This window comes from Ostrea edulis, chromosome 1 (genome assembly GCF_947568905.1).
Source record: "Ostrea edulis chromosome 1, xbOstEdul1.1, whole genome shotgun sequence".
Lineage (NCBI taxonomy): Eukaryota > Metazoa > Mollusca > Bivalvia > Ostreida > Ostreidae > Ostrea > Ostrea edulis.
In genome coordinates, this window is record NC_079164.1 from 14,155,063 (window position 1) to 14,178,692 (window position 23,630).

The following is a 23,630-nucleotide window of genomic DNA, read 5'->3' on the forward strand; positions in this document are numbered from 1 at the left end:
GAGATGGGACCCAAATAGTATAGGTGTCGAGTAGTATGGACACCCACTCTTCTGTATTAGGAAACTACAAAAGACGTGTTGGCGGGGTATCAACAAGAAAAAGGTCACTTATTTTGGCAGAGGAGACGTCACAAATAATTTATTTGAAATCAAAATGCCTAGAATAGACAATGATATCAAGCTTGACTTCAAAGACGTTCTCGTCAGACCTAAAAGAAGCACTCTGAAAAGCAGATCAGAGGTGAGGAATGTTGTTACTAACTTTGCTATGTCGTTATGCCATAACTTATGATGGTGTCGGGTTTCGACTAAAGCACCTGGGTAATGTGTTATTCATCTGGAGTATGAAAGTATATTATTTGGGGGGGGGGGGGGGGGGGGTCACGTGCCTATAATTCATATATTGTTTTGATAGAATATGGTAAAAATAACGTCTTTCTGTCTTCTCGCTCTTTTTCATACTATAGGCACGGGCACTGGAAGTTAATGTAAATATATAGTATGTGCATGTATAATCCTTTTTTATACATGTACATACTATATATTTACATTAACTTCCAGTGCCCGTGACTATAGGTAAAGCTATGTTTCAATTGAATATAGCATGTTTCAACAGTAAATGCAAATAAATTCTTTATTGATTTGTCTTGTATACATCAAACTGACATGTTAACATGTGACAGGGCTCGAAATTAACATATGCCCGTCAGTCTGTGACTGGTTAAAAGTCTGGCGGACTGACTGACATTTGTTTTAGTCAGTCCGATGGGACTGGATAATTTTCTAAAGCATTGTTTTGGAAATTTTATACACACATTTGGCATGCTTCGATCTGTAGATATAAGACAAATCTGATTCGTAAATATAAATCCCACATTTAAGTGAACATTACAATATTGTCTGAGGCATATTGAGTTAAATTTCATTTTAATAACATTAACGAAATATGTTTAATTATTTGTGGAAAACTCAGTTTGACTGGTAAATTTTTCTGCGGACTGGTTGAAATTATACCCCATCAGTCCAGTCTTCACGAAAACATTTAAAACTTGCTGGCCAGTCGGACCAGTGAACTGTCTGAATTTACTGTCCCACAGTGAAATTCACTGTCCCACAGTGAAATTCACTGGCCCCCTAAATTTTCATATGTGACCGGTCAACAGGGGATGCTTACTCCTCCTAGGCACCTGATCCCACCTCTGGTGTGTCCAGGGGTCCGTGTTTGCCCAACTATCTATTTTGTATTGCTTGTAGGAGTTATGAGATTGATCACTGTTCGTTATCTTCACCTTGCATGTTTATCACATACATTATGGAATGCATTGTAAAATTGTACAATTAGTTTACTGAAACTATGGTTATTACTCATATTTATATCCACCCTAAGACATCCTTTCTGTCGATTCCAGTAAAACAACACCATACATGATATTTTCTCTCTCTTCACCTGCAAACAACAAGACTACAACTTCATATATTTTTCACAAACATGAAAACAGCCCGAGTGCACCCTAGAAAGTAGCCTTCTCTACCAACATCAAAGTAGCCTACTCTACTAACATCAAATGTAAATGATTAATTCTATAAACTATAGAAATTGCATAAAATCAGAGATAACTGCACTTGATGAAGTTCATTTTAATAGCCGTGTTTCGAGTTACTCCGGAACACAGTGTTTATTCTGTGTTTAGTCACGCCGCGTCAAAAATGTTCCACAGGGTTACTTCCGGTTTATCGTTGTTTACCAACAGTCGACACTTCGTGTATTAGGCCTAGGCTTAATTTTGTCAATCATCATGAAATTGAAATACAAATTTAATAGTTTGGGGTGTATGCGGTACATATTTGTTTATGAGCGTTTGATAAGCTACTATTGATCTACGAAATACAACGAAAGACTTCGTCAAGAACAGAAGAAGACGATGCATGTCGTGTAACTCACACAAGGCCCAGCTGTCTAGTAACCGGAGGGGTAAAGGAAAAGAACGTATTAGACTCACTGAAACCTGTCAAACAGGTAAAATGAAAATTATGACGACATTTTATATATATACAAAACACAATGTGCACTGCTTCATAAAGCAGGCATTAGGTCCACTCGGGTCCAGTACAGTCTAGGGCCTATGTGAAATAGAATTTACGTTACCAAATCAGGGCCAAAATGGGCATAAACATGTAACATATATAACCAGGTCCATTCCAAAGACTATTTCTACCTACGTAGCTATTAATAGCTACCTAGGTATTTAAAGCTACTTAAAGTAGCTACTTTTACATGTTTTTAAAGATATAAATAAATAATAATTAAGGCACATCTTTTAAACAGGTCAGTCGTTTTATGTATCATGTTGTGCATGTGCATGACAAAATTCGGAGTGTAAATTTATATACTTTACGAGGGTGGAAAATGTAGAGGAAATTGCGTGAAAAATCGACTCAAAAACTTTTAATGTAAGAGTGCATGAATGTTAACTTTAAAATTAATAAAGATTTGTAAAACATTCTAGACTTCTTATCATGTATCTTTGATCCTAAGTTCCTAGAGAATGGAAGTGGGTGCAGTTATTGATGCAAATTTGAAAGTAATCATTTTTTGTCCAATATTTTTGTGGTATTCAATGTCAGTATAAGTGAATCAAGAAATTTGGTACACACCATGTTGCGCCGTTCCTGCGTTTGGCCACGAAATGCAAGTAAAGGAAAACGTAGGTAAAAATAGCTACCTGGAGTAGGTTTAAATACCTAGGTAGCTATAAGTAGCTACATAGGTAGAAATAGTCTTTGGACTGGACCTGATAATTATTGATATAAAATTTAGATAATGACAATACACAGTGAAAAGTAATAGATTAGCTATAATATTATAGGTATTTGAAATGGCTTTATTATTTAAAGCTAGTTTAGATTGAATTAGGCTGGGTTTCTAAGTGCAATGATATAGCCATATGTGGGCGAGGATAAAATTATCTACTTGGGTATAGTCAATATGCTGTCTAATTTGAAAATAATTATTTATCAACTAATACTTGTGTTACAGATTAAGTCTTTGGAGTTCGACTTTTAATGATATACTCATGTAATTGGAAGAATTTTTAGCATGACTATTTATTGTTGTAGTCATTTTATTGACTTTTCACAATCCATTAGGTATTTGTGATTACTGCTCATATTTATATCACTGAACAAAATATATATCTGATCATGATTAAGGTAATATTATTCCTTTCAGCAACATAATTTCAATTATGTGCTCATAGACTGGTCCAGCACAATCTCTAGTATACTTAGCTATATAAATATGCTAATCAAGCTATATAGCTTTGTAAAGCTAATTGAAATTGCTTGATATAACTATTTCAAATCTTCTATCAAATATATTTTTAAAGCATAAAAATTGAATTTCTAAGTGAAAATATTTCATCCTTGTACTTGAAACAACACACTGTAAACAAAAAAAGCTTCTTAAACTATGTACCTTAGGAAGAATTTTGATTCAAAATTGTCAAATGTTTAGGATTATTAAGTTGTTACAGATTCCACATTGTAAAGTCATCATATACTTATCAAAGCTTCGACACACACAAGGTAGTGGACAGTTATCAATGCAAAAGAAATTCTCTTTTCATGAAAATTCTTAAAATGACATATGATCTATACCTAAAATAGTGTTGTGGTTAGTTCAAAGTACATGTATATTGTTATGTGTCATTGCACTTAAGAAATTTAATCGAAACTAGCTTAATGAAGCTGTTTGAAATAGCTTTATAAAACTATATAGCTAAATATAGAGATTGTGCTGGGCCTGATAGATATAGCAATGCAGAGGAAATCCGTCATATGCATCAAAAGTTTGAAAAAGGTGAATTGACTTAAATATAAATAAAATCATGAAAACTCATACATTCACAGTTTTAATATGAATTACTTCATGTATTTAAAAATAAGTTTTAAAAAATATACATGTATGTACAGTGAACAGTATTTTTAACAAATACATGAATTATAATTTCAGCATTATTTTTTTTTTTTTTTTTTTTACATCTTTGCTTCTCAAATTGACAAAAGTCTATTATCAATATTGTGGCATCCCTCCTCTTTTTCAGGTATATGGGAACAGGATCATTTTCCATGCCTTTCACTTGAGGTCTTCAGTTTCATCATTAATCATCTGAATGTCGGTATGCCAAACTCTCATGATGTCATGCCATTACTGGATATTCCTTAACAGTGGTTTATTTAAGCCACACTACCTATAACATTGCCAAAATATTAGACTGAAAATTTTCAAATACACAAGATTTGAAGCAGCAAAAGAAAAGAATTACATATGTATAACACACAAAAAAGAAGAAATTAATTCTCACCTGGCTGATATGAACTTTTTACTCCTTTTTAGCTCCCTTTCACTGCATACCAGCCAATAACTAGCAGTCATTATATGCAGATCAGCCATTGTTATCAACCTGTGTATATATATGTTGAATGAAATATGAATGAAAATTGTTGTTCTTTGTTATTCTTTTTAAAATATATATATACTCAATAGTATATTTCCTTACACAGTACTGAATCAAAGGGGTAGGAGAGCAAATACATAATATATAACCTGGCTCATGTTCAGCTGGTTCCATTCTTGTATATAAGTGGTTTGAGTGGAAATGTACATATCTGATGTACATGTACATGCAAAGTACCTTGATTGCACAGGCAATATGCATCACTTGTGTTCGAATTTACTATTAAAGAGTACCCCAAGCGATGCATATTGCCTGTGCTTGATTGGTATTAAAAGTTGGAGAAAAGATCAATGTTCTTTGATATAATTCAAAATTTTGCAATTTATGAACACCGTTGTAAAATACATACACTGCTCAGATGTGGATGAGGGTACAAGTATACCTATTCTTAAGATTGACAAGATTTTGCACAGTCTATATTACATTTTTAAGAGTCAGTACAAACCTCTTGGTTTTCCTAAAAGTTAATATAAGGAAACTTGCTAGAACAATGATGTTCCTTTGTTGGTTCAGCTTTCACGGAATGTAATAATCGCACTCAATTTCGGCTGCTCGTGGTTTTCTACACAAATGACGCCATCGTTTCCTCTTCGTGAACGCTTTTCCCGGGTTTGGGAAAAGGTAAACTTTGACATCTTCCAAGTAAATATATATCCCTTGCTATCCTTTATCTGATTTGCGACAGTTTGTGCCGCAAAATCTATATTTTGTCAAAAACAATTTTGTTACCAGTGTAAACAAAATTAACCGGAAGTACCCCTGTGGAACATTTTGCTCATATCACGTGACCGGCGTGGCTAAATACGAAAAATCCCGGGTATTCCGGAGGAACTCGAAACACGGCTATTGGACAATGCAATAAAGCAGCAATTACCGGTGTACTGTGCGATACAGAATGTGGCCATTTTTGTTGTTTCAACAAGTTCATTCAATATTCACATAATCAACGTATAAGTTATCTTGACAATGACAAGTATAGTTATCGTTCTTTACGAAATAAACATTAAACCACGATGTCCAAACACTTACTGTATGTGCTATTTTTTAATTTATTTTGATAGTAAATTTAAGCAAATAAGACGTTTAGAATATCTAAATCCAACATTATATTTAATGTGACTTACGAAAAGTCTACAAGCCCATCGGACTTCCTGATCTTTAATTTTTACTGACCCGATCGTAAAATTCACTGGCCTCGGTCTTCGGACCACTGAGTTTTCGTGAAGACTGTCAGTCCGGCTGGACTGGTGACAAAAAAAGTTAGCTTCAATCCCTGATGTGACATATAGGCCTAATGTTAGAAGTTTTCCAAGTTGAGTGGATCAATATTTTCAACAAGTCGCATTCACCAGGTCCAGTCCAAAGACTATTTCTACCTACGTAGCTACTTATAGCTACCTAAGTATTTAAACCTACTCCAGGTAGCTATTTTTACCTACTTTTTCCTTTATTTGCATTTCGTGGCCAAATACAGGAATGGCGCAATATGGTGTGTACCAAATTTCTTGATTCACTTTCACTGACGATGAATACCACAAAAATATTGGACAAAAAATGATTACTTTCTAACCTTTCAAATTTGCATCAATAACTACACCCAGTTCCATTTTCTAGGAGCTTAGGATCAAAGCTATGTGATAAGAAGTCTAGAATGTCTTACTAATCAATATTAATTTTAAAGTTTACCCTCATGCATTCTTACATTAAAGGTTTTTGGGGCAATTTTTCATGCATTTCCTCTACATTCTCCACCCTTGTAAAGTATTCAAATTTACACTCCGAACTTTGCCATACAAATGCACATGATGCATAAAACGACTAACCTGTTTAAAAGATGCGCCTTAATTATTATTTATATTTTTAAAAACAGGTTAAAGTAGGTAGAAGTAGCCACTTTAAGTAGGTCTAAATACGTAGGTAGCTATTAATAGCTACGTAGGTAGAAATAGTCTTTGGACTGGACCTGTTTATATATATATGTGTTACATCACTACACAAGTTAAGATATATTCCTGAAGTTTTGCTGTTGTTCTTTATTTTTTCCACTTTATCCCATTCATTTTATTTGATTCTTTAGTTTCCGTCAACTATTAAACCCAGAATTCTGTACAAGGTTAAGTAGTACTGTATGCATAGAGATCATTTAGCAGGATTAAGTAAAGTATCCAGGACGTGTCACGATCTGACCAGAAGGACCGTGTACTGCCCTGTTACTCAGTGTTGTTCAATGTTGTTCTGCTTCTGTTGTTTTGTTGTCGGCTTTGTCCAGATTACTTTTGTTAATCAGAATGTATTCATAAGAAGGTAATGTTTTATGTCAACAGAATGTTTAAGTCACTCAGATTCCCGCTAAGCAGTAATCCAGGATCAGAGCAACATCTCCAGATTAAATTTCATTTTACTTGATAGTCGTAAATCTGATTAAAATTAGATGTTAGATCCACTCACATACTCGCTACACAAACATTTGTGTAGCGAGTATGTGAGCGGATCTAACATCTAATTTTAATTAGATTCCTTGATAGTGATCGAATCACGAACTTGCTGATTTAGGGTCTTCTAATGTAACATGCATGCAATTAAAATTATTAACACCAAAAGTTGTTTTATCCTTGTTAAGATTGATTAGGTATCAACCACTATAATATTTATGAACGGATTTAGAAATTAGATCAAAACAGTGCTGATGTTATGTAACAAATTAAATCTGATTTTAGGAAATTATGTTTTAAAATGGATATCATATCATTATATTAATTTGATTTATCCCTTGGTACAATCTGAATGCACCTTTTAAAACTGTTTTTAGAATTGATTTTAAGCAAAAAACATCAAGCATTTATAATATACAATGCTTGCGACATATTACGATAAAGTATATTGCTCAGCCAATCAAATTGCACGTAACAAATGAGGTTAAATTCTATGTGTGTCGGGGTATTGTGACCTTGTTACGTATTATATGTATGTGGTTATGGTGGAACTGATTGCTTTGCCTGCTCTGTAGAACCCACGACAGAGTTTAGTGACATACGCCACAACATCGGGACCACAAGGGGATGTGGTAAGCGGGTGCTGGATGTGCAGTTGTTTGAACATTCCATTATGTCCATGAAATTTGCTTGCAGCCTGCTACAATATAGCTGCCAACTCACCCACTACAGGGAGGGTGACACCCCTCTCCTTCCAAAAAAAAAAAAGAAATTTGTTTAATTTCTGATTATAATCACATAATAATTTTTCAATAGAAATCCCAATTTCCTTATATATTTTTACAAAATATCACACCTGCACCCACTTTTAAAAAAATCACTGGACTTCATATGGTTGGCAGCTATGCCACAACCAAAATTCATGAAAACCTATAGTTATTCTGTGTTTTGTGTATATTGGATTTGATTTTTGAAGTTCCTAACAGTGAAAACTTTAATGAAAGAGATCAGTCATGAGTGGCATATATACGTTGTGGACTAAAAAATCATTAAAAATGGTATTGAAAAAATTTCAATCACCAGGGTTTTTTTTTAATCAGCACTTTAAAAAAACACCCATTGAGTTTGAATTTTGTTGCTAGGATTTGTGTGTAATTAACTTGCATGAATACTTTTACATTTATTAGATATTTTGATATTTTTTCTATAGATTAAACCCAGGCTTATACCAGGGACTCTTTAAATTGAATTATGATGCCACTTTTTACAAATATTAATTGATACAAACACTGTGTCTGCTACCAAAATTTAAATGGATGTGCTCTTTTAGAATTAGAAATACAGATAATTGGGAAATATGTAATGAAATAGGTTATTATCTAAATATAAGGAAATATGCCACCCCCCCCCCCCCCCCCCCCACCCCCACCCCCCGTTTTCTTCTTCTGCATTTTGCTTTTATGCTTTAATTTGCAAAGATCTAGACAGGCATATTTCCTGATATTCAGTTAGTAACTTATAGAAAATGTACTGCAACATATTTAAATTGTGTATACATTGAACTTTCAGTTTTGCTAAAACTTTATATAGGAGTTGTTTGGTTAATCCATGTAAGACAACTTAGGCCAAAATAAAATATATGTGTGTTTCCTGTTTCACTCCCCTCCAAAAATTATATAGGGTAGGTAAGTAAAACATTTTATTTCATTGAAACATTTTTGAAATCAACTTTCCAGGTTTTGATATTCTTTGAATATATGTCTATATACATTGTAATTACTTTTCAAACATTTTGAAGATCAATAATAGTCTAAATGTAAATCAGAGAAACTCGAACACGAAAAGAAAAAGAAAAATTCCAGATTGAAAATTGCAGATTTTTATTTGATTTATATACATCATCAATAAAATCTTTAGGTTTGACAGCAAAAAAGTAGGTAGGGTCGGGAAACCAGAAACACACATATATTTATTTTGGCCTTAGTGCCACTTCACACTACAAAATTATAATGGGTCAACTTGGATAACAGTGGGTTAACTCACAAATACATTCATACTTGGTTAATTTAATGTATAACAGATAATTTGAGTAAAATAATTTGAAAAGTTGTTGCTTTCAATAAATTCTCTAGTAAGAAATACAGAAAGTTATCTCATTCATGGCACTGATCTTATTAAAGAACAAGTAAAGTCTTACTTTGCTTGAGACTTTTGAATATTCATGATATTGGGCACACTTGTAATGTAATGTTGATGGACTAATGTAACTTGCCTAGGAAGTGGTTTGTTTTCAGGTATGATCCCGATGTTGTGGCATATTTAAATTGGTCGGTCTGGTCATTATTGTAAAATAACTTCCGACTCTCACAGCCCTCAAATAGGATAATGTGTTGGGTTTTTTTGGGGGGGGGGGGGGGGGGGGGGGGGTAAACATTCTGAATCAGTTTATTAACAATGACTGTTAACCATAATCCCCCAAAATCTAAGGTGTTTACAAAGTATTAGAGTACTGAATGTTTTATAATAATTGATACAATTTGTTGACTAATATGTTATGGTTATGTATCATACAGATTTATTTACTAATCAATTGCCCTGTTGAGTGTGTTTTGTAGTTAAAGGGAAAGGCAACCCAAAAGATTTTTACATGATAAATGATAGGATTAATCGTATGATAAAGATGTGTCATACAGTTCTGTTGATATACGGCCTAGATATGCTTCTTTACTAATTTGAAAACGTCAAAAATTGAAATTCCCGCAACCTATAGAGGCTGCCATGATGTGTAACTCTTTTATATTCAAGACCACAAAAATCAATAATTTTGACGTCACACTGTCTGTTCCGGTTTTGATGAGATTCTAAGATCATCCACTGGTGCTTGGGTTCAGCCCCCTCCCCCTCCAAATAAGCTACATGAGTTGATTTAATTTTTTTTTTCTTGAAAATATTTCTAATGCATGTCAACAACGTCTTGCATACCCATAACGTCCAAAATAAGTCCTTAAAAAAAAATACCCTCACTGGTTATTATAACAGAACTTATAACCAGTGGCCTAGGGTATTTTTTTTTTTTAAAAAAGGCTTATTTTGAATTATTTTGGACTTGGGTATGCAAGACGTTGTTGACATGCATTAGAAATATTTTCAACAAAAAATTAATTAAATCAATTCATGTAGCTTGAACCCAAGCACCTGCGAGATCATCAAAGATGTGCATGTGGTAGATCTTACAAATAAATAGGTTGATGCCTTCCTGGCAAGCAGTTAATTACACTAATAAGAAGGGGAGATGTGAAAAAAGGTTATTTTTCGAAATTCCTGACCCAACCAGGTCATTTGAAAAGAAAAGACTACGTAAACTGTGGATCCATCATTTGCGTAATGACAATTTGAGGTATTTGTATGAAGAACGTGTACCCTCTGCCTGGTCTGCGACTCGACTGAACGTCTTCTTTTCTCAATTTCTTCTTGCGAAAGAACGGGCTCAAATCTATACGGCTCCAAACTTAACTGTTCGTGACTTGTCATGTTTACAGTGCTGCTGGTGAAATAAACCGGAATAGACGGTGTGACGTCATAAATTAAACTCCAATGGCCACTCTCTTAGGCGGGTAATTTAAAATACATGATAGATTAATATTGATTTAATTGTTAAGCAAGGATTTTTGTTGTTAAAGACTGTCAATTACGATATCAGTAAGTAATACTTTATTCATAAAAGCAACTCTGTGGTTAGGGTTGCCTTTCCCTTTAAAGTGTACTCTAAATCAGATTTTTATAAGGTCTTGATTTCAAGGGTCTAGGTTTTTCCAAATGGGAAAAATAGTGACATTTGCTTGACATTGGGAAAAATCTTTCATACAAAGAAGTAAGGAGAAAACCAATCCAGAGTGCATTAAGGATAGGACGCCTTCTAAATTTTCAATTTGGTCAGAGCTTACCTCATTCAGATAAGCAGAGGCCAAAAACTAGGTGTACTTAACAATTTTGAAGCAAAAATTGTAATCTGTGCGCCCATGAAGAAGATATATGAACAATAAGGCTACCCTGCTTGATTTGTTTTAATTGTTTGGGAATTTCAAAGCAAAAATTGGGGCAAATATCTGCTTCTTAGTATTGGAAATGGGGCCTTATTTCGGCCCCCTACAGACCCTAAAAAATCCCTGTAAATATGTTTGTTTTCTACATGTATGATATGTAACATCTCAATGTTATTTTACTTGCATACAGTACTGATGAAATTACTGCAAACACTGTCAATATCCTTCATCGCGGGTTTCGACCCCAAGCTTGGTACACTCTCAGACTAGGGGTCCACAGGGGTGATCAATCCCAGTGCACTGTTTGAACGTACTTGAGCTATGTGAGGTTTCCTGCCACTTCTGTCTCTCTTTCAAGGTTTTGTGATTACTTACCCTGATGTGGAGAGTTACATACCCTGATGTAGAGGGTTACCTACCCTGATGTGGAGAGTTACGTACCCTGATATGGAGAGTTACGTACTCTGATATGGAGAGTTACATACCCTGAGAGAGTTACGTACCCTGATATGGAGTTACATACCCTGATATGGAGAGTTACATACCCTGATATGGAGAGTTATGTACCCTGAGAGAGCTACGTACCCTGATATGGAGTTACATACCCTGATATGGAGAGTTACATACCCTGATGTGGAGAGTTACATACTCTGATGTGGAGAGTTACGTACACTGATGTGGAGAGTTACGTACACTGATGTGGAGAGTTACCTATCCTGATGTGGAGAGTTACATACACTGATGTGGAGAGTTACGTACACTGATGTGGAGAGTTACGTACACTGATGTGGAGGGATATTTAATCACAAAATCTTGACATTGCGAGGATGATCCATATCCAACAAGTTGTCTCCTCAGCTGTATGACCCATTTTCTGTACTGCTCTCTTCTGCATCAGCCAGTCACTCCTAATATAGAAAATATCCTCCCCACAGTCACTCCTAATATAGAGAACGTCCTCCCCACTGTCACTCCTAATATAGAGAACATCCTCCTAATATAGAGTATATCCTCCCCACTGTCACTCCTAATATAGAGAACATCCTCCCCACAGTCACTCCTAATATAGAGAACATCCTCCTAATATAGAGAACATCCTCCCCACTGTCACTCCTAATATAGAGAACATCCTCCCCACTGTCACTCCTAATATAGAGAACATCCTCCCCACAGTCACTCCTAATATAGAGAACATCCTCCTAATATAGAGAACATCCTCCCCACTGTCACTCCTAATATAGAGAACATCCTCCCCACTGTCACTCCTAATATAGAGAATATCCTCCCCACAGTCACTCCTAATATAGAGAACATCCTCCCCACAGTCACTCCTAATATAGAGAACATCCTCCCCACAGTCACTCCTAATATAGAGAACATCCTCCTAATATAGAAAATATCCTCCCCACAGTCACTCCTAATATAGAGAACGTCCTCCCCACTGTCACTCCTAATATAGAGAACATCCTCCTAATATAGAGAATATCCTCCCCACTGTCACTCCTAATATAGAGAACATCCTCCCCACAGTCACTCCTAATATAGAGAACATCCTCCTAATATAGAGAACATCCTCCCCACTGTCACTCCTAATATAGAGAACATCCTCCCCACTGTCACTCCTAATATAGAGAACATCCTCCCCACTGTCACTCCTAATATAGAGAACATCCTCTCCACTGTCACTCCTAATATAGAGAACATCCTCCCCACAGTCACTCCTAATATAGAGAACATTCTCCCCACTGTCACACCTAATATAGAGAACATCCTCCCCACAGTCACTCCTAATATAGAGAACATCCTCCCCGCTGTCACTCCTTATATAGAGAACATCCTCCCCACTGACTGTGCAGGGAAGCCTCTACAGCTGACCATGACAGGAAAGCTCCATGTCTGCCGTCCTTCATCAGTTCTTCATATTTCACCCTCTTTCTTTTGCTGGTCTTGGTCCACCCAGGGAACTATCAGCTCTATTATTACAAGTTTCATCTGCCCGGGTGACCAGAGAAGCATGTCGAGTCTAAGGTCTGTAGGGACAATATGAAGAAACTGCAGCTTCTTGCCTATACCTTATTCTATCTGACAGTCTCTAGCTTGGTTTAACATTCCTGATGCCCCTTTGTTCTCCTTTGTCTCACTTGATCCCTCCTCCTTCACAAACTGGATACTGATAGGCTTGTCTCTCAAGTTTCTTGTCTTTCTTTGTTTTCCCACTACTACAGCTGATTCCCAGAGGAGCTGATTGTGTCACTATGTCAATTTAACTGGTTATGAAATAATGCAAAGTACTTAATGTTATACTGTTTTGGAAAGCTGAAAGTGTCTACAGTAATGTTATTCTTGAAACTGTATCTATTAAAACAAAAAAGATGTCTGCATGCTTCCATATTAGGTGAGTAGTAATTTCCCCCCTGATAGTGTTTTAGCTGTAATGGTAGCTGTGACTTGGTTCTCCTGCTGTACAGTCCGCTAGTTGTAAAACTTGGTGGAACATCCAGTTATTTTGTAAGATTTTTGTGGATTATACTTTCCAGCTTTTCGACTGTTGTCAAGGTGATTGTTATTGTCGTTTGTAGGTGGACCTGTGTCGTACCTTCACCTTTCGGAACTCCGGCCAGACGTACAATGGAATCCCTGTTATGGCAGCCAACATGGACACAGTTGGAACTTTTGAAATGGCCAAAAGCTTTGCCAGGGTTTGTACTCTCCATGAAAATTAACTAGAATAGGTTTGGCTAACTACTTGATATTATGAAAAAGAAAAGTATTTGTCAATCAATTTTGTGTCAGTTTCCACTCATTAGGCCAATTTAACTTAATTAGTAAATTATCATCCAGGGTCACCAAAAAGTATGGGGCGGGTGGGAGGATTTTATTTTTTAATTTTTATTTTCTGAGAAAAATAATAGTGACAAACGAATTTTTGTCAACAGAAGTGCATCATTTAATGCCAGATGGATATCAATCTATGCTTATTTCACAGACGAATTCCAGGTTAAGCTTGAATTTCAAACACAGAAAGATACCAAACTTCTTCAAGATATGAAGAACATTAATCCTTTCCTTTAAACCATATGATTTATTTTCTACATGTGGCTTTTCATGTTACTATTCCAGAAATGTAAACAAGATGTGTAAATACTGGAGTCGGACATGGAAAATTTTCCGGAAATCGCAAATACAGCAAAATAAAAAAATTCCGGGCAGGCCGATTTTTGAGGGTCGGGGATTATATTTTATCAATTAAGTTGAATTGGCCTTACTTTATGTCAATATTGTTTATTAAAGATGATATTTAAAGTAAGATGTGCTGAAAGTAAGGTGATCAATTCTGTGATTGTTTAAAACAATGCTTTTTAAAATATGGTAACTTTTGCTGTAAATAAATATTTAGCAATTTTGTAGGCCTATGGCATTTGTAATGTCTTGTAAAAAATTTCTTTGGGGGTGGTGTGAAAATACTGATCATGAATATCTTTTGGTAACGAAGCTGATTTGCAAAATTTTGATACACAAAACAAATCTACCTAACATTTTTACACAATTATTTCAAGAAATAAATATGGAAAGATTTCCAGAGTTTAGATAGTATTTTTCTAATGTTTTTTTCAGAGCAAGTGTTTTGTGTGTATACACAAGCATTATTCTGTAGAAGCGTGGAAAGAATTTGTAGCAGAGAATGAAGGCATATTGGAGGTATTTATGACTTCAGCAAAACATTGTTAGAAGTGCACAATTAATTTCCTGAGAATATCACTTGTGTTAATAATCGTGTTTGTTTAAGCACGTGGCAGCCAGCACAGGAACAGGGGAAGGCGACCTGAAGAAACTTTGTGCCATTGTCGAAGCCATCCCCAAATTGAAGTACATCTGTGTAGACGTTGCTAATGGCTACTCGGAACATTTTGTCCAGTTTGTACGCGATGTCAGGAAGACGTTTCCATCCCAGACGATAATGGTTAGACATTGAAAAAGTTAATAGAAGAAAGATTTATATTAGGATTTTGGTAATGTGTATTAAAGCGATGTGCGATGAATACTGAATTAAACAGAAAGCAGATGTACACATCACCGAATCAGATGCATGGAAGTAGTAGAAAAGTACAATGAATTTATTGTAACCCTCTGAATAACACTATCTAGGATTTACTTAGCTCTGGTGACTGTAAACTGTTGTGGTCACAGAGATGTTTGTATTGTAGGGATTTACTGAGTGACTATAAACTCATACATGCCAACTTTCCCGATTTAGGCGGGATCTTCCCGATTTTACCCTCCGGTCCCGCTTTCCCGATTGGGAAAGCAAAATTACCCTAAAATCCCGATTTGAAATTTTTTCCGACCAAAATTTCCGATTTCACGATTGAAAATGAGTTTGAAAGCGGGATAATCGTGAAATCTCGTGACCAGAATTGGAAATCCCGCGTCATTTCTGAACTGGCCAATCAGAAATCGGGACAATAGTCAGCCATTGCTGTTTACCTGTGTCGCATGGTGTCGGGTTGGTCTGCCTGTGTCGGGGTGTTTATTGGACAGTGCGAAGCATGTTTTGATAGTAATTAATCGGGAAGACGGATTTCAAATTGACCTATCCTTTACACAAACGTGAATGACAACGATGCTAGTGTCACCACCAAACAATCGGACATTCCGCCTCTCGCTGACAGCATCCAAAATTTGCAATAAGGTACGTCAAGTATATATTTTTTCCAACTATAATAATATAGGCTATCCAAATCTATCCATCTATAGCGATGTATTATATGGTCTATATAGTGTAGTATTCATTAAATATACTTTGTGATGCGTAATTCGCACAAGTCTGTACTGAATTTTTTATTTAGCAAGTAGCCTTAATTTACAAGTAAAACGGAATATTTTGATGTGGGTTTTTTTCCTGGTAATTATTTCAGATGTCATGGGTGCAAAGGTTTTGTTCGCAAACTTCATAGCAGGGCAGATCACTCCTTTTTTGGTTGCAATGCAGATTATTCCACCAGTCTCTGCAAGCCCATGTTTACAGACAAGCAAGATCGCCTTTGCAGTCGTACCTAAATGCATGTGCTTTGATTTAAATTTTGATATATAGACCGGCCAATGTTTATTGTATGGTGTAAAAGGATGCAACCTTAAATATTATTTGATATTATGTATGTGACTTGTTGGAGAAGATTTTTTGCTGAATAGATGATTTTAATAAAATATTAATGTATATCTTTCAAAGTTTTTTTTATATAGTTAATGGTCAAACACATTTGATGTTGTGTTAATATATGATACATTAACAATGATTTGATTGATATTTTATTTGAAAGGACAAATATTTATTTTCATGCTAAAATGTCGTGAATTTTGAGCTTTGAAAAAAGGTCGTCGCGCGCAAAATCCCCCATGGGGATTTTTAAAAGTTGGCATGTATGTAAACTATTGTGATCACACTGACATTTGTATTGTAGGGATTTACTGAGTGACTATAAACTATTGTGATCACACAGACGTTTTGTATTGTAGGGATTTACTGAGTGACTATAAACTATTGTGGTCACACAGACGTTTGTATTGTAGGGATTTACTGAGTGACTATAAACTATTGTGGTCACACAAACGTTTGTATTGTAGGGATTTACTGAGTGACTATAAACTGTTTAAACTGTTGTGGTCACACAGACGTTTGTATTGTAGGGATTTACTGAGTGACTATAAACTATTGTGATCACACAAACGTTTGTATTGTAGGGATTTACTGAGTGACTATAAACTATTGTGGTCACACAAACGTTTGTATTGTAGGGATTTACTGAGTGACTATAAACTATTGTGGTCACACAGACGTTTGTATTGTAGGGATTTACTGTCAGAGTGACTATAAACTATTGTGATCACACTGATGTTTGTATTGTAGGCTGGTAATGTGGTTACTGGCGAGATGGTGGAAGAACTGATTTTATCAGGAGCAGATATCATTAAGGTTGGAATAGGCCCGGGCAGTGTGTGCACCACTCGTAAGAAGACAGGGGTGGGGTACCCTCAGCTGAGTGCTGTTATTGAGTGTGCTGATGCTGCTCACGGACTCGGAGGACACATCATCTCAGTATGTACCACTGTATAAATGAAAATAATCTCTGTGTCTCACCGGGAAGTGGTCAGTTAATTCATCTAAATATCACTGTGAAGTGGTCAGTTTAAATCATTTCTGTGTCTCACTGAGAAGTGGTCAGTTAATTCATCTAAATATCACTGTGAAGTGGTCAGTTTAAATCATTAATCATTTCTACATGTCACAGGATCACTGACAAGTGGTTAATTAATTAGGTTGCGAGAAGTCTGTCATATCTGTATGTTCCATTAGGAAGTGGTCACTGGACTACTTATAAGTGGTCAACTAGGGGACCACTAGTCTGTGCTGTCCATATTAAGCTTTTGTAACTTTAAAGGTTGGAAGAGGTCTTTAAAGCCCTTCATAAAAAAGCAATGAAAAGGAAATTAATTCACCTTTAAAAAAAAATTGTGATGGAACAGCTGTAAAAAAAAAAGTGTTTATAATGTAAACTGTTTACAGGATGGAGGGTGCACATGTCCTGGGGATGTGGCTAAAGCCTTTGGAGCCGGTGCAGACTTTGTGATGTTGGGTGGGATGTTTGCCGGACACACCGAGTCGGGTGGAGAAATGATCGAGGAAAATGGCAAAAAGTTCAAACTATTTTATGGAATGAGCTCAGCCACTGCCATGAAGAAACATGCTGGGGGTGTAGCAGAATACAGGTAATACTAAATACAGGTAATACTAAATACAGGTAACACTAAATACAGGTAAATCTTACAGGTAATACTAAATACAGATAAATCTTACAGGTAATACTAAATACAGGTAAATCTTACAGGTAATACTAAATGCACAGGTAATACTAAATACAGGTAAATCTTACAGGTAATACTAAATACAGGTAAATCTTACAGGTAACACTAAATACAGGTAATACTAAATACAGGTAAATCTTATAGGTAATACTAAATACAGGTAAATCTTACAGGTAACACTAAATACAGGTAATACTAAATGCAGGTAAATCTTATAGGTAATACTAAATACAGGTAAATCTTACAGGTAATACTAAATACAGTTAAATCTTACAGGGACACAGGTAATATTAAACAGGTAGATTTTACAGAGACAAAGTTAATATTATGGACACGCGTAATCTTTCTGACATTTTCTCTAAAATGATTTTTTCATCACCTCAATATGAAGAGTTCTTGTAGGCCAAAGTTTTTATTTTTTTTGGTTTACGATTTTTTGCCACCAAAATATGCGTTGGGTGGTCGAAGAAAAAAAAAAAAAAAAAAAAAAAATTGGAACCTTAACCAAACAGTATTTAAATTGACTGAATAAAAATTAAAAAACACATTTTTTTTGTCAACTTTAATTTCCATGATCACTTTTTATTCAATTTCAAAGCATTTCGAACTTTAGGCTGAATGCCTCTTGATATGCAGTTTCCACAAATAGGTCTGACAATGCTATAGTTTTTTCTCAAGTCTTGCACAGTCTGCGATGTGCTGTCCACTTCAGTATCCCCACAGAAGAAACAAACTGGCTGAAACTTGGTCGTGATGCCTGCAAGCAAAGACTCATAAAAGTTATAAAATACTAATAAAAGTGATTGTGTAAAATAATGCAGAAATAAATAAAAATTTGACGTAGTCTTATCACACATATAAAATATAAAATATTGATGTGCAAAATTTTTGATCTAGATTTTTTTTACATTAAATATATACCCATGTGCCTACCTTGAAGAGGGTAGTTTGTCATATGATTTTTGGACATTCATCAAAACGTCAAAAACATTTGGCCTAACACATCCCTTTTCCTTGTCCTCAGCTGCACCTCTCTTGTCTGTAAAAAAGTAAATAAAAATCCTAAAACTCGTTCTTATAGCGAGTCTTAAAGTATTCAAGGTAAAATTGCAGACTCTGATTATTCTAGCACTTCATGTGTCCGATTTCATGTTTTTAAACTCTTATGTCCAATATTTAACGATTATCTTGTTCGAGACACCGAGTTTTTCGTTAAGATATTTGTCATTTTATCATTTAATATTCACACAAAAATATCTGACATATCTGAGTTCTTACCATTCTGTTTTATGTGAACGAAAATAAATCGCACGCCAAATGACTCCAGAATAGAAATGGGAGTATCTGGGTCTGTTATTGTCGATGACAATGGTTTTCCTTCTTCCGAATTACAAGTCCGAATTTCCAAAATGGACACATTATGCTGGGACAGATGTGGGTAAAGCGCATCACCTATTCTTTGGTCAGTCTTTCCACTTAGGAAGAAGCTTTTGGAAAGCGATGGATTGCTTTCACAATAAGCTTTCACCTTAAAATATGTCCGCCCCGCCAGTTTTTGACATTCGCGTTCTATTTGTGCTAGTCATTTAAATGTTTGTAATCTTCGTGAAATCCTCGGAGAGTACAAAGCGTTTTGAAGATTAAGATATATTCTAAATTATAGAACCTGTTGTTTAGTCGAAAAAAATCCGGAAAAAGATGACAATTTCGGGAAAGTAAATCCATTTTTTTTTTTTTCGCAAATAGGAAAAAATAGGGTCGGCGGGATCGTAAACCAACAAAAATAAAAACTTTGGCCTTAGGATTTCCGAAATAGGTTTACATTTTATATTATTGTAATATTACAATATTTTTTAATATTGGCCTGGGTAGCTCAGTGGTTAGATCACCTAACTACACAGCAGGGATAAGGTGTCCCAAGTAAAATAACAAGTAATAACAGCATATTCAAATTAAAGGAAAATTCTTCCAAGCGTCACATATTTTACTAAACATCACTTGTCAATCCATAATCAAACATCGTACCACGTGGGGAAATCCCTCGCTTTACTATTACGTCGTCATACATGGTCGTACAAGTGACATAGAGCTATTTTTGTCCACTAGACTTTCAGTTGTTTATCACCTCGGCACAGGTGAAAGTTGCACTCAAATCATTGGCAGTTTGGGCTTGATATGTCGACATTGATATGGTAAATTAAAAAAGTGATATGGATCGGTACAATATCCTCTCAAATACAGCAATTATCGTCGACTGCCCTATTCCGGTGACTGACCAGAATCAGTGACATTTTGTTTATGTGTGCATGTTGTTGTTTCCGGGTGTAGATTGCGTCATCAATTTCGCCGTAGTGTTTGCAAACATAACAATATAAAGTACGTCTTCAATTTTTTTCCAAAAATGAACTACTAGAAGGAGAGAATGTAAAAAATTAACACGAGCACCCCAAAAATAAGCCCATTTTATACTTATTACTTTTTTAAACAAACCTTCAAATTAATATAAAGTATACAAAAAGTCTAGAATTCTACACTATGTTATTTTATTCATTGACATTTAGTTGCACATTCCTCCTGTATATATGTTTTAACAGTTACAAACTTTTGGCAAACCTATATTAACAATGGTCACCGAAATAGGTGACGTCACCGTTTTAGAACCACAAAGTGACAGGTTTTTTGTTATGAAAATATATTCGATTAACGTACCAATGAATTTGAAATTTTTGGATGAAAGTAAAGGAATTTAATTATTTTGAAGGTAGGTGTGTAATTTATTTATTTAATCCAAGTGATTAATGAGAAAATCGCCGTTTATCACTAAGGTCACCGAAACTGGTCAGTCGACGATACCTTAATCTCAACTCAAATGTTGGGTATTTCCCACATTCACTGCCAAATTTTATCTAAACAAGGCAAAATATCCTACCTTCTGTATCAAAATTCTAAAACTGCAATCTTTAGGAATATGCCTTCATCAAAATAAAATGTCGTCATCTTTCACCTGTACCGAGTCGATATATACACACGTTGCATTAGGGGCGATTTCAAGGTCACAAAGTAATATAAAGATTACTTTAGTGCAAACTATATATAAATTAAAACATGAGATTTACATATTATCAAAGATAACTGGGGAAAAAAATCATCTGACAAACAGATTTAAACATATACAACTTGAATACTAGATAACGGTAGTAAATAGCGAGAAAATATTGACATTTTCCCCACGATACAACTATAGACCTGTACGTCGTGACGTACTTTTACATGTATATTGTGACATCATATAGTGTGAAGTGCACTGAGGTACATTTTATGATGTTTGTTTTTAATGTTACTTGGGACACCTTAACCCTGCTGTGTAGTAGCAAGGGTCCCAGGCTCAATACTAGATTATTCACAAGATTTTTATCACCTTTGCTACAGTAATGTCCAATAACTTAATGTAATCACTTAAAAGATATACTTGTTCATTTCCAGGGCGTCTGAGGGCAAGACTGTACAGATAGAGTACAAGGGGGATGTAGATGTCACGCTGCAGGACATTCTGGGTGGCTTGAGATCAACGTGTACTTATGTCGGGGCTGGCAAACTAAAGGAGCTGAGTCGGAGGACGACGTTCATACGCGTAACCCAACAGCTGAATGAAGTCTTCAGTGCGTTTACCAAGGAACATTGACAATCGTAAAATCTGGGGAGAAGGGGCTTTCCATTCCAGCATTTTAGGAGGGACATCTGTTGATTACTATTTGTTGTTGATTAATTTTACCTCGATACTGCTTGAACTTGGTACAATCAAAGGGATTTAAATATAGGATGGGTTTTAAAAAGGATATATTTAAGTATAGGTTTTAACAAGGATATTTTTTTTTCCAGTTTTCTTTGATTTTTATGAAAAGTGTGTTTGCCAGTGTACGTTTGTTACAGTCTTGCTAGTATCTAGTCATTTATACAGATTACAAATTAAACATGTGAAAGTGGTTATCAATCATGGAATAGATGTGGAGATGTTGTAAATGACTGTTAAAGAAATCCACACAGCATTGTCTGTAAACTGTTTTCTTCAGGGCTGCAGGTTCACGCTGGACTTGGCAGTCTATAAATGTATGAGATGTTTTCACGCTGGACTTGGCAGTCTATACAAGTCTGAGGTGTTTTCACGCTGGACTTGGCAGTCTATACAAGCATGAGGTGTTTTCACACTTGACTTGGCAGTCTATACAAGTCTGAGGTGTTTTCACATTTGACTTGGCAGTCTATACAAGTCTGAGGTGTTTCCATACTTTAAATGCTACCAAGGTGGTTCCTGTGTTTTGTTTCTTTACGAAGGATAGTTATTCACAAAATGCTGCACAGAAAATAAATGTCTCATAGTAAATATGTATAATACCAAGGGCTGTTTGCATGTATTGCAGCGAGTGTTATTATTTTGGGTTTTCCTATGTTGCTTGATACACATATCTTGTTTGGTGTTTTGGCAGAATAATTGTTGCAGATAGTCTATATTTTTGTTTGTGGACTTTTTATTTTAATTCTTGCATAATATCATCAAAGCTGTATGGTCCTTATTGTGCGAAAGATACATGTCTGTTCAGTTCTGAACTTTCCCATATTTGCTGACCTTGCCTTTTCATCAGAAAGGAAAAGAAATAATGCTGTAAATAATATTATTTATTGTGGGATATTAAACTTCATAAATGCACCAACTGTAAATATTTAAAAAAGTTTGTGATTGAAGTTGGGAGAGAAAACGCGTTCAGCCCTGATTGTTTTATTTAGACTTCGTCACACACACTCAAATATTGAGAGATGAAATACGGCCTACAAATCAAACAAAACCAACAATGGGCACGTGGTTGTGAGAGCATCATAATTATGATTTCTTCTATTATACTATAAAGGTTTCAAAGTGTATATTTCGAGTAAATATTGGTTATTAACGATGTGCAGGGCAATTTGGTCATTCTTTGAAAAATCTGTTGAGCTTTAATTACAATGAAAAACTACGCCAAATGTGTGGATCATACAGCTTTAAGCATGTACTGTACATGTACCAGTGAAATAGGATTTTCCCCATGTGCGAGGATTGATCAGGAAAATGATTTAGATGTTGTTTCGATGTGTCATGTCCTGTTCAATTTTCATAATAAAAAATGAAACACCTGTGTATTAAATGTCTTTATTTTGTTTGATGTTTTACGTTCCTTCAAGAATTCGTTACTCTCACTGTATAGAGACATCAGCAGCGGTAGGTGAAGTACCACAAATTTAGACCTATGTGTAGCGCTCAGGGTCATAACAGTGAGAGTTCTTTATTGTGCCAATGCCTGCCACAACACCGGAATTTCAGTTTTTATACGTTCGTCTTTAGACAGGACGTACAGCAGTGTCTGTTAGTCTGTTCATCAGTCCATTAGTCTGTTCATCAGTCCGTTAGTCTGTCCATCAGTCCGTTAGTCTGTTCATCAGTCCGTTCAGGGGTTTCTGTTTCTAATTTCATTTCTCTATCGCATATCAAGCTGAAACTTGCAATGTAACTTCTTTGTGGATCATGTTGCAATTTTAATCCATTTTGACCTCTCTTGCAGGAGTTTTGCCCCTTTATTTGAAAATTATTGATAGGGAGGGTATATAATTTGCCTGGCAAACTCCCACAATTTTCAAGTGAGGAGCATGTTGTATTACATAGTGTTGGTATGGGTGTTGAAGATGTGCATGTGGCAAGGATTTTGATGTCCTTCAATTTTTTTTTTTAGAAAATTGCAGGTTGTTGA

At 35.4% G+C, this 23,630-nt stretch overlaps 1 protein-coding gene and 3 long non-coding RNA genes across 5 annotated transcripts; 3 read left to right on the forward strand and 1 right to left on the reverse strand.

Moving 5' to 3' along the window:
- The first annotated feature begins 47 nt into the window (after positions 1–47).
- Positions 48–23,025, forward strand: LOC125661052 (GMP reductase 2-like). 2 transcript variants are annotated; one of them, XM_048892929.2, is made up of 8 exons: positions 64–241; positions 7,525–7,581; positions 13,572–13,691; positions 14,608–14,691; positions 14,780–14,953; positions 16,898–17,086; positions 17,555–17,757; positions 21,337–23,025. In XM_048892929.2, exons 1-8 carry the CDS (start codon positions 155–157, stop codon positions 21,533–21,535), a joined length of 1,113 nt encoding a protein of 370 aa, XP_048748886.1. In that variant the 5' UTR covers positions 64–154; the 3' UTR covers positions 21,536–23,025. The 2 variants fall into 2 exon arrangements, with proteins under 2 accessions (XP_048748895.1, XP_048748886.1); XM_048892938.2 differs by lacking the exon at positions 7,525–7,581 and having other exon boundaries at positions 48–241.
- Positions 1,662–4,500, forward strand: LOC130051215 (uncharacterized). The gene is made up of 2 exons (XR_008799627.1): positions 1,662–2,017; positions 4,104–4,500. It is a non-coding gene; the product is annotated as an uncharacterized LOC130051215 (long non-coding RNA).
- LOC130051216 (uncharacterized) lies at positions 3,899–5,317 on the reverse strand. Its single transcript, XR_008799628.1, has 2 exons — positions 4,963–5,317; positions 3,899–4,463 (listed from the first exon to the last, which is right to left on the reverse strand). It is a non-coding gene; the product is annotated as an uncharacterized LOC130051216 (long non-coding RNA).
- On the forward strand, positions 14,962–16,206 carry LOC130051217 (uncharacterized). The gene is made up of 2 exons (XR_008799629.1): positions 14,962–15,682; positions 15,909–16,206. It is a non-coding gene; the product is annotated as an uncharacterized LOC130051217 (long non-coding RNA).
- Positions 23,026–23,630: the final 605 nt, after the last annotated feature.

What these genes read in the sequence shown, in the direction of transcription:
- LOC125661052 (XM_048892929.2), top strand. Translation starts at nt 155, where the DNA reads ATGCCTAGAATAGACAATGATATCAAGCTTGACTTCAAAGACGTTCTC. An exon ending in CTCTGAAAAGCAGATCAGAG is followed by an intron (nt 242 to 7,524) that starts GTGAGGAATGTT and finishes CCTGCTCTGTAG; the next exon opens with AACCCACGACAGAGTTTAGT. An exon ending in TGGCCAAAAGCTTTGCCAGG is followed by an intron (nt 13,692 to 14,607) that starts GTTTGTACTCTC and finishes TGTTTTTTTCAG; the next exon opens with AGCAAGTGTTTTGTGTGTAT.